Source organism: Anolis sagrei, chromosome 1, assembly GCF_037176765.1.
Source record: "Anolis sagrei isolate rAnoSag1 chromosome 1, rAnoSag1.mat, whole genome shotgun sequence".
Lineage (NCBI taxonomy): Eukaryota > Metazoa > Chordata > Lepidosauria > Squamata > Dactyloidae > Anolis > Anolis sagrei.
In genome coordinates this window covers 323686469-323701678 of record NC_090021.1, presented here as the reverse complement: position 1 = coordinate 323701678, position 15210 = coordinate 323686469, and the positions used below count along the sequence as shown (strand labels likewise).

General features: G+C 47.6%; 1 protein-coding gene across 3 annotated transcripts in view; it reads right to left on the bottom strand.

Moving 5' to 3' along the window:
• DYNC1H1 (dynein cytoplasmic 1 heavy chain 1) overlaps positions 1-15210 on the bottom strand; it is a 79620-nt gene that overhangs the window by 27617 nt on the left and 36793 nt on the right. For 2 of the 3 annotated variants that reach the window (XM_067462995.1, XM_067462996.1), the window contains exons 25-41: positions 14993-15181; positions 14692-14886; positions 13989-14271; positions 13178-13278; positions 12750-12909; positions 6211-6234; positions 5802-6045; positions 5271-5454; positions 4824-5036; positions 4432-4670; positions 4156-4312; positions 3505-3732; positions 3114-3344; positions 2820-2960; positions 1635-1868; positions 930-1136; positions 727-848 (exon numbers count right to left, since the gene is read on the bottom strand). In XM_067462995.1, coding sequence (XP_067319096.1) covers positions 727-848; positions 930-1136; positions 1635-1868; positions 2820-2960; positions 3114-3344; positions 3505-3732; positions 4156-4312; positions 4432-4670; positions 4824-5036; positions 5271-5454; positions 5802-6045; positions 6211-6234; positions 12750-12909; positions 13178-13278; positions 13989-14271; positions 14692-14886; positions 14993-15181 — 3152 coding nt within the window. The remainder of the gene's footprint in view (positions 1-726; positions 849-929; positions 1137-1634; positions 1869-2819; positions 2961-3113; positions 3345-3504; positions 3733-4155; positions 4313-4431; positions 4671-4823; positions 5037-5270; positions 5455-5801; positions 6046-6210; positions 6235-12749; positions 12910-13177; positions 13279-13988; positions 14272-14691; positions 14887-14992; positions 15182-15210) is intronic. The other variant, XM_060755193.2, reaches the window with a different exon arrangement.

Here is a 15210-nt window from a genome sequence, read left to right as displayed (position 1 = left end):
GTCGCCTAATTTCTCTATTCACAGCTGTTTTCAAACTGCTTAGGTGGAATGTAAGCTGGGCTGAAGGTCGGGTGCTCACCCTGACCTGGGCTTCGAACTGTCAACCTTTCAATTGGTAAGATCTATTGCTGCTGGTGATTAACCAGCTGTGCTAAAGCCCAGCCCAATAGTATTTGAATATCTCATTACATCAAACTGAAAAAATAAAATTTCAGCGTCTCAATTGAATAATGACTTGACATGGAGATGCTCACGATAATGTTTTAAAGGCTTTGTACTGTTTTTAACAGTATTTTATGATTGTTTTATTTGTTATAATTGTTGAGGCATCAAATTGTTGCCAATTGTGAACCGCTCCGAGTCACCTCTGGGCTGAGAGGGGCGGTATATAAGTGGTAAACAAACAAACAAACAAACATAAAGAATGGACAGATTCCTATATTAACTTCTCGGGTCAAATATGGCTACTTTCTCCTGTGGTCATAAACTCTCTCATTCTGTAGTTCTAAATTAATACTCAAAAATTACCACAGGGATACAATACCATCTTCTGTACTATTCCAATCCCATGGCAAAATAAGAAGCCATTTTAAAATGTCATTTCTAGTTCCTCAATAAGCACAGAAGTTTGAATACAGGTTGCTGGGTTAACTCCTGAATCTCCACACATAGAATATAAAATTGGGTAAAAGCATACAGTTAGTGACACTGTTATTAACTTTTTACCGGTGTGAAAGAGGTTTCCTGCCAGGATCTGTAGGTGGGTTACATGCACCCACAAACTGAATTCGCTCCAGTTTCACCCATGTTTGGTCTGAGGTACGGTAGAAGCCACCATGTTCTACCATCTGGAAAAGTAAGAGAGCTGGTTACAAGGGAGTTGAGCAATGACATAAAATTTGAATTTTTAAGACTCCAAATGCACTCACCTGCCTAATGAAGGATATAACTCTTTGTGTGCCATACTTGTCCATATCTGGCAAGTTGATTTCATCACAGAAGAGCACGAGCCATTTCCCAAGCTGAACTGGGGCCAACACCACACCGTTGGGTGTGCGCCTGTATTCACAATAGTGATCAAATGTTTTCAGAAGGAGTTCTGGAGTAGTAGCACTGGAGAAATTCAGTCCAACCACCTTTAAAAAAATGCAAGAACACAATCAGAGAAGGAAAGGAAAGCAAGATTTAGGAATTATTTTGTTAGTACATTTTAGTAAGTGACCTGTGCATTTTTTTAAAAATCTAACCATAAGTAACACACACATTTTATATGCATGTATGTGCTTTGGAAGTAGGGTTCCCAAAGAAGGTGCAACTGGTACTGTTTTACATTCACATATATTTGGCCCATGTACATCTATACTACAATTACATCCTATGTTAGTTACTACCATATTCAGGCATTAGATTCTCTATTAGATTCTCTACCAATTCAGGCATTAGATTCTCTACTAACTAGTACTAGGTTTGTTTCTGGCCCAGGCAAATGGGCTGGTTTTACTTTAGGAATTGTGGGAATCAAAGTCCAAAAGACCTGGAGGGCTGAAGCTTTCTCATGCCTGTATTAGGGTGTTAGAAGACTTCTTGCAGTCTAATTTCCTTGGTCTTACACAATTAAGAATAAAAGCATTTACCTCCATGTCTGGCAAGGCTCTGAGTGCGCTGAAGAGAGTCATGGTCTTTCCGGAGCCTGGTGGACCGCAGAGAACGAGTGGCTTGTGTTCTGCCAGCCAGGTGTACAGCAGGGCTTCATGCCGGACGGTGTCCAAGGTTGGCACCACAACATCAGGAGCTGCAACTTTGTGAGTCTCGACTTCAATCTGAGGAACCTTCGACTGCCAGGGGATCCACTCGCCAGTAATTGAGACCTGTGGGAAGAAGTAATAAGTCACTGCTATCTTACTTTGCCTCCAATGTCATATTGTATTTTCAAAGGCTTTCATGGCTGGAATCACTGGGTTGCAGTGAGTTTTCTGGGATGCATGGCCATGTTCCAGAAGCATTCTCTCCTGATGTTTCGCCCGCATCTATGGCAGGCATTCTCAGAGGTTGTGAGGTCTGTTGGAAACTAAGTAAGTCAGGTTTATATATCTCTGGAATGTCCTGAGTGGGAGAAAGAACTCGTCTGCTTGAGGTAAGTGTGGCCATCTTGATTAGCACTGAATGGCCTTGGAGCTTCAAAGCAGCCAGGCTTTGAAGCTGCAAGGCCATTCAATGCTACTCAAGGTGGCCAACTGCCACATTCACACTTGCCTCAAGTGGGAGAAAAAGTAATTTCTCTCACCCTGGACATTCCACAGATATATAAACCTCACTATTTTAACTACAAATTCACATTATAAATGGCAGCCGGCATGTGCCACCTTAAGCAGACATTCTCTTCTGAGAGGTGTAAAGGGAACTTACACCAGGATGTAAGCATGCATCATCTAAAAGCAACACAAATGCACAATATCTTTCTTTCTGTTTGAAAGAAAGCTAATAGATTTTTAAAATAAATTATCTGCACTAAATTAAGAACTAAGGCCTATTCTTGTATGCAGTTTTAAAAAGTTTTAAGTTCCAAATTAATTGCATGAACTTATGTAAACAATTAAATTTGCTTTAAACTGATGACAGCTCTAGACTCAACTTAACCAAAAATGAATGTAATTAAGCATACAGTATATACATCTTGCACTATGGTGCTAGGCAGCCCTGTATTTACTACATTCTGATTACATTATGTTAAAAAATCATTATATAAAATTAGTTAATACATTGATATCTTAAAAGTAGTACTACCAGAATGACAGTAAATGTATGTGAATGGTTTTTACCTCATAATCAATTATAGGGATGTTTGGTGCGGTAGGCAACGGCACAGTCGTGATTCTCCTGATATATTCACCCAGCTCTGCTCTCATTTTCAGACGGCTGTCTCCGGAGAACGACCACAGAATTGCATACACCAGGAATCGCTGGGAATGATTAGAAACTCATCAGCACAATTGTAAAATAAAAAAAATGAATACCTTGTTCAAAGGGCAAATTAAAACGATTAGCAAGATTAACAACTTCCAACTGGTCAATTTTCTTGGGTTTGTGCTTCAACCTGGAAACATGTGAATTACCTGGATGTAGCGTTCGAGCTGATCAATTTGCATGGGGAAGTCTGGATGGTTGGCATTGTACTGTGCCACGTTGCGGCACGCCTGGTGCAGCATGGAGAAGAGAGAGCCAAGGCAGCGCAAGCGCGTGAGATCCATAATGTGCTCCAGTTTGAAAGCATGTTCAAGTGCCTTTGTCACCAGACCATTAGATGTGAAGTATGGCTGCATGATGGTTGCTGCGTCTCTCTGAATCTATTGACAAAGCATTCAATTGCAATTACAGCCTGTCATTAGCATACTGTGACACAAATTGAACTTATTCATGTTCTAATAGAGAAAGGACTGTAGGGAGGAAATGGGAGGGAAACAATTCAATTAATTCCACATGTACAATCTATAATCTTAATTGTACCTGCAACATTGGGGAAGCTGCTTCTTCCCCCTCATCTTCCTTGCCCTTTCTCCTGCGCTGCGCTTCATCTTCTCCCTCATCCAGAGGGATGCTCCTCAGTCTGGCCAGGAAGTTATTGAAAATCATGTCAGTGCTTAACACGTCTTCACTGAACCAGACCATGCCACACCTTGACACTGTGGCCAGAGTGGCGTATTTCAGATCCTGAACTTCGAACATGATACGCACCTACAGGAAAAGCAAAACATTGGCATTTGAGCACACCATTTTCTCATTTATTAGAACCACGAACTTTGTCAGAACTTTGGACAAAATTGGAGAACATAGTGGTGGGAACTTTTTGAAAATTTTTAGACTACTTGGCATGGAACGATCCTCATGTAAGATTTCATGTCTAGATAGTCAGGCAAAACAACGCTTCCTAATTTAAATAAACCAGACAAGATCAGGAAGAAGGTGGTCAGCAAGTGGACACACTATCTTGGTGTGAATTTCCAGATCATCAATCACAAGTTAATAAGATTATCTCAAACGTGCCAATAATTTTCTGTATCTTGCAACATCATATTCTGTTGAATTCAACTTATTCAAACTAACGTTGGTGATTTTATTCCTGGTACCTGCATGTAAAAACAAGTAATTAACTCTTACGTTTGGAGGAAGGCTCAGACGTTCTCCGTTTGGCAGGGTCAGCAGCTTGTTGTCATCCAGAACCGAGTTCAAATTCTCAACCCACTCGGGATCTACATCTCCATCAAAGATGATCCACTGCCTTTTCTGCAGTTCACCTCTCACATTATCGATAATCCTAAGAAAGAGAACAATGTCACCTTGGTTGAGAGAATGTTCAAACAACCCCCATCCATGGAGAATCCAAATGCTTCATGTTCCATTTAGTTCACCTTCCTTTTCCACCCACACACTCACTTTCTCAAGACATGCGTGAACAGCCCATCCGTCCACTCTCTGGTGTTGGGATCCAGGGTGCCATAGAGATGGTCTTTACTAATGGCTTTGGGGTCAATTATGTGGGCAATGCCTTCCACGCCCTCCAGCCTCTCCAGTGCTTTCAGGAGCACTCTCCAAGCCATGCTTTTCCCACTTCCAGAAGGTCCAACCATCATCAAGCCATGGTTGATCTGGGTAATCTGGTAGAGCTGAAGGACCTACAAAGGGGGAAACAACCCAGATGGTCTCATGCCTTAATCCAGAATGACAACTGCTAGAGCAAATCCTTTTTAAGTTTATAGAAGACTATCTGCAGACCATCTTATGTATTACAATGTTATCTACTTTTTGGAAGAGATGACATGACCTACCTTCTCAACCCACATGCTGCCAATGTCTTCTCCATCACCGTAAGTCAGGTACATTTCTTGACAGACCTTCTTAAGTTCCTCCCTCAAGGCAGTCATTTCGCCACGGTGATACTGAATGCCGGGGAACACATCCGACAAGAGACTGAAAAGCAGCGGTATGTCTTCTGCAACCAGTTTGGGTACCATTGTTTCGCAGACACTTTGGATCAGAATCTATACGGGAATATAAACAAATCTGGATATTAGAGCAAGAAAAAAGGCAACTGTCCAGTAGAGCAGCTGTGACATGCTTCCGCAGTGATGTCACATTTTTCTATATTGAGTGAATATAGTAAAAGATCAAGTTAACAAAAGAACGTACTATGTACCTTCAGTCCTCAAGTGTCTGCTTATGTTACTACTGCAGACTGATGTAATCAATTAACCCACATATAAACTATGTCGTACCTCCTGCTCTGGCAAGTTCTCAGCAATTTCTCCTTCATCAACAACTTCACCACGCTCTTCCTTCTCTCTTTTTATCCTCTGAATCCTTTCCCTCTTCACGTTGCCTGCACTGATCAGTACGCTCTTCAGGGCTCTCAAGCCAAAATCATAATGGCTTTGAGAGGACAGCTGCTCATCACATAACCTAAAGAGTCAAAGACATAGGCTGTCACACATATTTTTAAGAAACAAAAATCATGTTGAAGTTCATTTGGTTTGGGTTCCACAGTAACTGCTTTGAAGTTCCATATTTCACAGCTTAATAGCCTCTTTGCTGAATGGAACAAACCCAAAAGTGTTTTGAATTGTCCTAAAAGAGCTAGTAAGTAATAGTCAGCAATAGTTAAAACTACTGCTGCATATGATGTGGCCTAGATACAATTTAAGGCTTTGAGTAATTGATTTGAAATTCATAAATTACAGTAGTGCCAGCAGAAAATAGGACTAGTTAATGACATCTTGCTAAACATGTCTCTCAGCAGGGTGACTTACTTGAAGAATGGGACGATCTTGTTGGCAAGCACTTCGGCAGTTCGGAATCCCTGGGAATACAGCATGACCTGGGCGATCAGCTGGCGGTCGGGCTTTGTCATGGCCAAGCTGCGGAAGAGTTTCTTCAAGTTGTCTGGGAGATTAGACCGGCCAGCATAGCCTGGGTTCATTGTGATGAAGATTGCCATGTCTGGGCTCACTTTTACTTGCTTGTTCAGCAGCTCACAGGTAATGGTGTTGGTAGCTAAAAAGGAAATCTTATTGAGTCAGTTGAAACTGGTCAACTTTCATAAAGAAAGTGCACTGAAAAAAACAGCTAGGTTGTAAAAAGCTGCTACAGGATACCATGAAGAACAACTGCCAGAGAAGGCACTACTAGGCTAAGGGAGCCACTGTTTGTTTATCTTACCGTGGTCCATCTCTCCTAGCTCATCTGTTGGTGGTACAGGGGAAAAAACACACAATTTGCTTACCTATGCTTTACTTTTAAAGTTACTTCAATACAATCTTAGCAGATAGTTTGCAAAACAAAACAAAACAAAAATAGCACCACACACAACAGTGTTAGCCTGCACAGTGACTTATGCTTCTTGCCACAAAATGTTTGATTCTTCTCCAATATCTAGAGTTCTGCAAAAACACTGTAGGGGTTCTGTGAAAAATACTATTTAAAAACTTTTAAAATAAACATTAAAATGTTTGTTTCTTCTCCCCAGCCTACTTGAGGGACTGCATCTCCTCCTATCATCCCACACATCGGGAGAAGCCCTTCACTCAGTCATACCAACATTTATTATTATTTATTTATTATTTATTTCTTGCATTTATTGACCGCCCCTCTCAGCCCGAGGGCGACTCGGGGCGGTGAACAACAACAAAGAAGACAGTGTACAGTGAGCCGAGACGATACTAACCAGACAATACAACATAACATATACTTAAACTAAAAATCTGCTTCGTCAAGTCCTGGGGTCATAGCCAAAAATTCGTAGTCCTAGTTCATTCCATTGTCATTCAAGTACACTCAGTTGAAGGCCTGCTCGAAGAGCCATGTTTTCAGGCCCCTACGAAAGGCCATCAGGGAGGGCGCCTGTCTAACTTCAGCAGGGAGGGCGTTCCACAGCCGGGGGGCCACCACCGAGAAGGCCCGCTCCCTCGTCCCCGCCAGACGTGCCTGTGAGGCAGGCGGGACCGAGAGAAGGGCCTCCCCGGATGATCTCAAGGCCCTCGTGGGCTCATAGGCCGAGATGCGGTCTGCAAGGTATTTTGGGCCGGAACCGTTTAGGGCTTTGTAGGATAACACCAGCACCTTAAATTGGGCCCGGTAGCAGATCGGCAGCCAGTGGAGCTGGGACAGCAGGGGCGTTGTATGCTCTCTGCGCCCAGCTCCCGTTAACAACATGGCTGCCGCGCGCTGGACTAGCTGAAGCTTCCGGACCGTCTTCAAGGGCAGCCCCACGTAGAGAGCGTTGCAGTAGTCGAGGCGGGATGTGACCAAAGCGTGTACCACCGTGGCCAAGTCAGACTTCCCAAGATACGGGCGCAGCTGGCGCACGAGCCTGAGCTGTGCAAATGCTCCCCTGGTCACCGCTGAAACCTGGGGCTCCAGGCTCAGCAATGAGTCCAGGGTCACACCCAAGCTGCGAACCTGCGCCTTCAAGGGGAGTGCGACCCCGTCCAGCACAGGCTGTAACCCTATACCCTGTTCGGCCTTGCGACTGACCAGGAGTACCTCTGTCTTGTCTGGATTTAATTTCAGTTTGTTCGCCCTCATCCAGACCATTACAGCGGCCAGGCACCGGTTCAGGACTTCGACGGCCTCCTTAGTAGCAGGTGGGAAGGAGTGACAGAGTTGGACGTCATCTGCGTACAGGTGACACCGCACCCCGAAACTCCGGATGATCTCACCCAGCGGCTTCATGTAGATGTTAAACAGCAAGGGGGACAAGATGGAACCCTGAGGAACGCCACAGGTCAACGGCTGTGGCGTTGAACAGGAGTCCCCCAGTAACACCATCTGAGTACGACCCTCCAGAAATGACCGGAGCCACTGCAGAGCAGTGCCCCCGAGACCCATCTCTGCAAGGCGCCCCAGAAGAATACCGTGGTCGACGGTATCGAAGGCCGCTGAGAGGTCCAGGAGCACCAACAGGGACACACTCCCCCTGTCTAGCTCCCGGCGCAGATCATCCACTAAGGCGACCAAGACCGTCTCGGTACCATGTCCCGGTCTGAAACCAGACTGTGCCGGATCCAGATAATCCGTGTCTCTCAAGAATACCTGGAGTTGTGAGGCCACCACGCTTTCCATGACTTTGCCCAAGAAGGGAAGATTGGAAACAGGCCGAAAGTTGTCCAATTTAGTGGGGTCAAGTGATGGTTTCTTCAACAGCGGCTTTATAACAGCCTGTTTTAGGCTCGCTGGAATCTTGCCTTCCCGAAGGGAGGCGTTAACCACCACCATTACCCACTCGGCCAATCCCCCTCTGGCCTCCTTCAGAAGCCAGGATGGGCAGGGGTCTAGGATGGACGTGGTGGGTCTCATTCCTCCAAGTACCTTGTCCACATCCTCGGGTTTCACAAACTGAAAAGAATCCAACAAAATCTGACAAGCAGGTGCTTGTGTCACATCCACGGAGACTGCATCTAATGTGGCGTCCAGCCCGGAACGGATCAAAGCGACTTTGTCTGCAAAGAACCGAGCAAATGCTTCACAGCGCGTTGCCGAGTTGTCAGGGCTCCCACCGGTGGGGGGAGTTAAAAGGCCTCTGACAACCCGGAACAACTCCGCCGGACGGTTCTTTGCAGACGCAATAGTGGCCGCAAAGAAAGTTTTCTTTGCGGCTTTTATTGCCGCGGCGTATGCCCTCAGCAAGGACACAAACCGTGCTCGGTTTGACTCGCTTGGGTCCGATCGCCACACGCTCTCTAGAACCCTCTTCCTTCGCTTCATCGCTGCCAGCTCCTCGGTGAACCAAGGGGCTGGTTTAGCTCGGTTACTTGAGAGGGGACGTTCCGGAGCGATCATGTCAATGGCCCTGGTCATCTCCCCATTCCAGAGAGCGACCAAGGCCTCGACATTGTCGCCTACCGCGGTGGCGGGAAACTCCCCAAGAGCCGTCAGGAATCCGTTCGGATCCATTAGCCTCCTGGGGCGGACCATCTTAATGGGTCCTCCACCCTTGCGGAGGTTAGGGGGCGCAGTGAGCCTAAATCTAATCAGGAAGTGGTCGGTCCACGGCAACGGAGAGATGGACAGCTCCTCCACACCGCCACCCTGCTCCCATCCCTGGCAGAAAACCAAGTCCAATGTGTGTCCAGCACAGTGGGTGGGGCCAGTTATTTGTTGGGACAGCCCCATGGTTGCCATGGCGGACATGAAGTCCTGAGCCGCACCTGTGAGGGTTGCCTCGGCGTGGATGTTGAAGTCCCCCAGCACAAGAAGCCGTTGGGACTCCACCGCCAGGCTCGAGACCACCCCCGCTAGCTCAGGTAGGGAGACTGTAGTGCAGCGAGGTGGACGGTACACTAGCAGAATCCCTATTCTGTCCCGGTCACCCACCCTCAGGTGGACGCATTCAAAATTTGTGGTCTGCGGGATGGGGCTCCTGGTTAGATGGATGGTATCTCTATAGACCACTGCGACCCCGCCTCCCCGTCCTCCGGCTCTTGGCTGGTGTTGCACGGAGAAACCTGGAGGACAAAGCTGGGAGAGATTTACGCCCCCCGCTTCATCCAGCCAGGTCTCCGTGATGCACGCCAGATCTGCCCGCTCCTCCAGGATTAAGTCCTGAATCCAAGTTGTTTTCCCGTTGACAGACCTGGCGTTCAACAACACCACCTTCAAGCCAGAGGGCCCGCTCGCCTGGTTACACCAAATTACCTTAGGAGACCTATTGGGAATAGTTAATTTGGAAAAACGGTCCGAATCAGGCCGAATTCGGGGTCTTCTTCTCCCGCATCTCCTCCTTCCCACCACGACCTCTATGGGGGTCCCTCGGCTAGTGGAACACCTCCCCCCCTCCATGCCGCAGTTCTGAGCCATAGGGGTGCTTTCTCCTATGCTTGTTGTTAAGTTTATTGGTTCTTGCCAGCATCCCCTCACTCCCTCCTCCCCCCTCCCCACCACCCATTCATTCACAGGTTCCAACCCACCTCCTCCTCTGCCCCTTCCGCTACACAAGAGCAACAGAGACAAAACACAGAGAGGGGCGGGGGACCACATGGGTAGCAGCGGTGCAGGTGGTAGTTGATGTTCCGGTTGCTCCAATGAGCTAGTTCTTAAAGTGCAAAATATAGTTCTTAAAGTGCAAGGATTTTAGGCGCACTCCCTCAATAATCGTAATCAATCAGCAGCAACACACATTCATAAAGGCACATAATAAAGTGCTAGATCTAAAGTGCTCTATTTAGCAGTATTAAAGTGCGGCACAGAGGGCGGGGGAAGGGGTGTAAGTGCTGGTGCAAACTAGCAGCAAATGGCAGGCGCCTAGTGCTCTATTTCGTTCTTATCACATTGACGACAATAAACCACAGATGGCAGCCAGGGATGAACTGGTTGGTAATATACGATTACCCCCGTTATAGGGTGGGCCTAGTTATAATTGGCTAAATATTGCTATGACCCCAGTGGATCTCTGGACGGTTGGTATACCAGCAGATGGGCTTCCGGAGGTGGTATCTCGGGGGTGGGGCAGCACAGATGGTTAGTCACACTCTTGCTCAGTATATATCAAATGTAACAAGCCAACTTAAGGTTTTAAACAAAAATCTACAGGAGAGGCCAGAATAAGATCTATATGTAGCGGTCTACACAAGGAAGTCAATTTCAGCTCTTCATACACACGGAAGACAGTTACAGCTCTCCCCTCCTCAGCGGCCAGCAACAGCAGCGGCGGGGGTTGGCGACCGCGGTCCAATGGCGGCCCAATGGCGGCCGGCCGCTCTTTCGGTGGCCGCTGGTGGTGATGGACTAGAGGCAGCGGCCCAATGGCGGCCCAGCAACAGCCGGGCAGCACTCAGCCGCTCCCTTCGGCGGCCGATAGCGGTGGCGGCCTGGCGGTAGCCGGGCAGCGCTCGGCCTCTCCTCCCAGCGGCCGGTTGCCAGCGCTGGCGGTGGAGCTGCCGCGGTGGTGGTCTGGTGACGGCCAGGCAGCGCTTGGTCCCTCCTTCCGGCTGCCGGCGGCGGCAGTAGTCCGGCGGCGGCGGCGGTCTGGTGGCGGCAAGCAGCGCCAGGCCTCTTTCCCCAGCCGCCAGCAGAGGCGGTGGATCGGCGGCGGCGACGGTCCGGCGGGGCCAGGCCGCGCCCGGCCTCTCCCCTCAGCTGCCGGCGGTGGGGTGGTTCGGCGGCGGCGGAGGTCCGGCGGCGGCCGGGCCGCGTTCAGCCGCGTTCAGCCTCCCCCCCCCGGCTGCCGGCGCTGGCGATGACTCGGCGGCGGCGGCGATCTGGCCTCACCCCCCTGCGGCGGCCAGGCGGCGCTTGGTCCCTCCTTCCGGCTGCCGGCGGGGCAATGGCCGGCGGTGGCAACGGTCTGGCGGCGGCAGGCAGCGTCGGGCCTCTCCCCCCCAGCCGCCAGCGATGTCGATGGTTCGGCGGCGGCGGTGCCGCGCTCAGCCGCGTTCAGCCTCCCCCTTCGGCTGCCGGCGGTGACTCGGCGGCGGCGGCAATCCCGCGGCGGTCCGGCGGTCTGGCCGAGCAGCACTCGGCTTCTCTCCCGGCTGCCGGCTGCGGCAATGATTCGGCGGCAGCCCCCGACCTCACCTTTCGGCGGCCGGCGGCAACGGCGCTCCGACAGTCCGGTAACGGCGGCGGTCCAGCCGCTCCAATGACGGTCGCCCCGCCAGCGGTGGAGATGGAGATGAGGCTAGCGGCGGCGACAGCGGCGGTCTGTCCAGCCAGGCCCGGGATCCAGGCGGCGCCGGCGATGTAGACCAGGCCGCGGTGCTGAGTAGGCCGCAAGGTAGGCCGTGGAAGATGGCGGCGGGTGTTTCCTTCTCCCTTCTCCCTCTCCGCTTTTTTCCGGCTTTCGTGGCTCTATCGACTCTCCTCCCCTCTGTTGGGGGTCCGGGGCTTGGGATCCCTCTCACCCCTCGATTTGCGGGTGGTGGGCGAGGGGGAGGCTCAGGATTCCTCCAGATTAAGATTTTTGGCTGAGCAGCATAGCGTTTTTGCTGCCAGCCACCATACCGGAACCGGAAGTCACAAGAATAGTTGGTGGGAATGAGGGAGAGGGCCTTTTCGGTGGCGGCCCCGTGGTTTTGGAACTCCCTCCGGCCCCCTCATTATTGGCCTTTTGCTTCCAGGTTAATTTTTTTTATGGAAGCAGGCCTTCCCCGACAACCCACAAAAGCAGTCTTTCTTGGTCAGGTAAGGCTCATATGGCAAAATATTTGGAGCTTTGAGACTTTTAGTACAATGTTTTAGGACAACCTCAGTGGCCTGAGGCCCAGGGATTTCTACTGATAACGATAAATGTTGTTATTTTTATTCTTATTTATGTATCTTATGTAATGTGTTTATGCGATGTGTTGGTTTATTGTTTATATGTTGGGGATGACATTGTGCTCTTGTATTATGTAGTTTTTGTTTTTTATCATTTGTTCACTGCTTTGAGTCCCACCTGTGGGAGAAAAACTGGATATAAATAAATAAATAAATAAATAATATATGAAGAGGTATGAATCTGCCCTGACTACACCCCTCCAAATATTAAACAAGGGAACTGCAAATCACTCAAGCTTCTGTTCCATGCGATGTCCCAAAATTATTCACAATAAAAAACAATAGTATTAAAATGCAAAATCAGCAACACACTAATTTGCAGATATACTACAGAGACAGCAAATTCGAATCAAAAGTATTTCTTGTTTCAAAACCACAAGTAAAGGAAGCATTTGTCATGAGAAGCTACACAAGAATCATAAGACACCGTTAAAAAAAATCCATACCTTTGTCATAATTTGGATTTGAATGTTCTCGCAAAGCTTCTTGAATGCACTGGACCTGCTGAGAAACAGCAGAAAGCATTCGCTCCTCGAGCCTGTTGAATTCATCAAAGCAACCCCAGGCTCCCACTTGGCAGAGACCCACAAAGATGCGGCCCATTGCCTGAAAGTAAAGAGGGAAAAAAGAAAAACTGAAGTTTCCAGAATCTCTGGAGTATTACATAAACAAGGCATTTGAAAGATGTTGCCAAATTTCACTGTTTTTAGAACAAATTGCTATATTGGTGAAGTCTTTGATGAAATAATAACAGACATTTGGAATTCTTTGTCTTGCACTAAAACGTAATGCTGACGCTTATGCCAGTAGTTGGACACACAAACACTTGAAATTCAGTTTCCAACTATTCTAATAATACCTCACAACTACTTACCTGGAAATCAAAGGTTTCATCACAGTTGAAAACAAGAACAAAGCGTCCAAGCTGATGTCCAAGAGCCTTGACGGATTCTGTTTTACCAGTTCCAGCAGGCCCTGTTGGCAAGCAAAGATGTGAAAAGGAAACATATATGACTGTGTTACAACTGATTCTGACCAGTATCCTTTCACTCACACGAAACATCCGTAATTATGTAACAGAAAACCACTCTGCTTAATGATAACAGCCTTCAGGGGTGAACATGAGATTGTATATTACTATGTATGGCAAGTTTAGGATGAAGTTAATTGCATCAAAATTTATTTTTCTTCTAATGCTGGAATCCTAAGGCTTTGTACATAGTTCTTCCACATGGTACACTGACAATTTTCTGGAAATAACAACAGTTGTTTCATTTTATATTGTTGTATTATATACCTCAAACTAAACCCTAGGGCCCTTTCAGTTAAGGTAACTGTGTGTTTTATATACTACAAACCTTAGTCTGCCATCCAAATACCACTAGTCGACTGACCCGGTAGCGTAATGGATTAAACCACTGTGCTGGCAGGACTGCTGACCGAAAGGTTGGTGGTTTGAATCTGGGGAGCGGGGTGAGCTCCCATCTGTCAGCTTCTCATGGGGGACATGAGAGAAGCCTCCCACAGGATGGTAAAACAGCTGGGCATCCTCTGGGCAACGTCCTTGCACATGGCTAATTCTCTCACACCAAAAACGACTTGCAATTTCTCAAGTCCCCCCTGACCACGATCTACCTATCTATCTATCTTTACATTTGTTGATACGACTGGTATAGACAACCTACCAAATGGAGAGCCTCCCAGTCGAGCTTCCAAAGCTTGAGTCATCGTCAAGTAACAGCGATCAGTGAGAGGAGTCTGCACCAATTTATCTTGGACACCAAGATATTCAAAGCCATAGTTGAACTTGGCATTTGCCATCTGAATGGACAGCTGCTGCAACACATCCGTCTGTTTCGGGTCAAAGTAGAACCTCATCTGGCTCAGCCAATCGAAGGATTTGGAGTTGTCAATTTTGCTTTTGATCAGTGATCTGGTCACATCTCTCTGGTGCACCAACTCGGTGATCTTTCAAAAAAAGAAAAAGTTAACGTTTTAGTACTGGCAGCTGAAAAATGTTCAAATTCAGAATCGCATTTTTCAATTAAATAACACTGGCCAAAACACGTTTTGGTGCCTCAAATGTTAGACCTGTTTTTGCTATATTTGACCTGGTAATTCCAAAAATGGCACGTTTCCCTCTACCAGCTCTAGTTTTGAGATGCAAGACATATGCCATATACAGTCTTCATCTGAAGAAAGTCATGATGATCATATATCTAAGAAACTATAGAGCTGATGAAGTCTATCCAATACAATCTTTTGGTTCAGTGGCCGAAATAACCCCAGGGACAGGCCTAAAAATAAAGATACCAAGGCTTTTTTTGTTGGGCTGTGTTATGAATGGGAAATCTAATACGGAAAAGGTTGCTGAGAATGACTGCTTACCAGGTGTTCCAGTTTCCTTCTGCGAAGAGGTGGCTGCTCCATCAAGACAGAGTCTGCAAGGACATTCAGGGTGACCTCGACATTGGTCAGCACAGACTGCAGAGGAGTGCTATCTCCACCGCCCCCCATGCCGTTCAAAGCAGACTCCACATTTTCTGACCAGGCAATTTGGGCTGAAAGGACAACAAGCTGGGCCTAAAGAAGAAGAAGAAAAAAGCATTGATCTTCAACACATTTCTCCTTCCTTCCCATAATACATAGCATATTTAGGGAATATATAAAAAAGAAAGCAAAACAATACCTGGTATTTGTCAATCCAAGAGATGTAGGTTCCCGGATCAATTGAGGTTGCTTTGCCGAAGATCTCAACCTCAGTGACAGACTCAGCAAGCAGTTTGGCAAGCGTGACTCTCATTTCTTTCTCTACCAGGGTGAGCCACTCGTTGATCTTGGGATGCTCAGTGATGGACACAGGAGTTTTGAACAGCACCTGTGAAAAGACGGACACATTTTTCTATG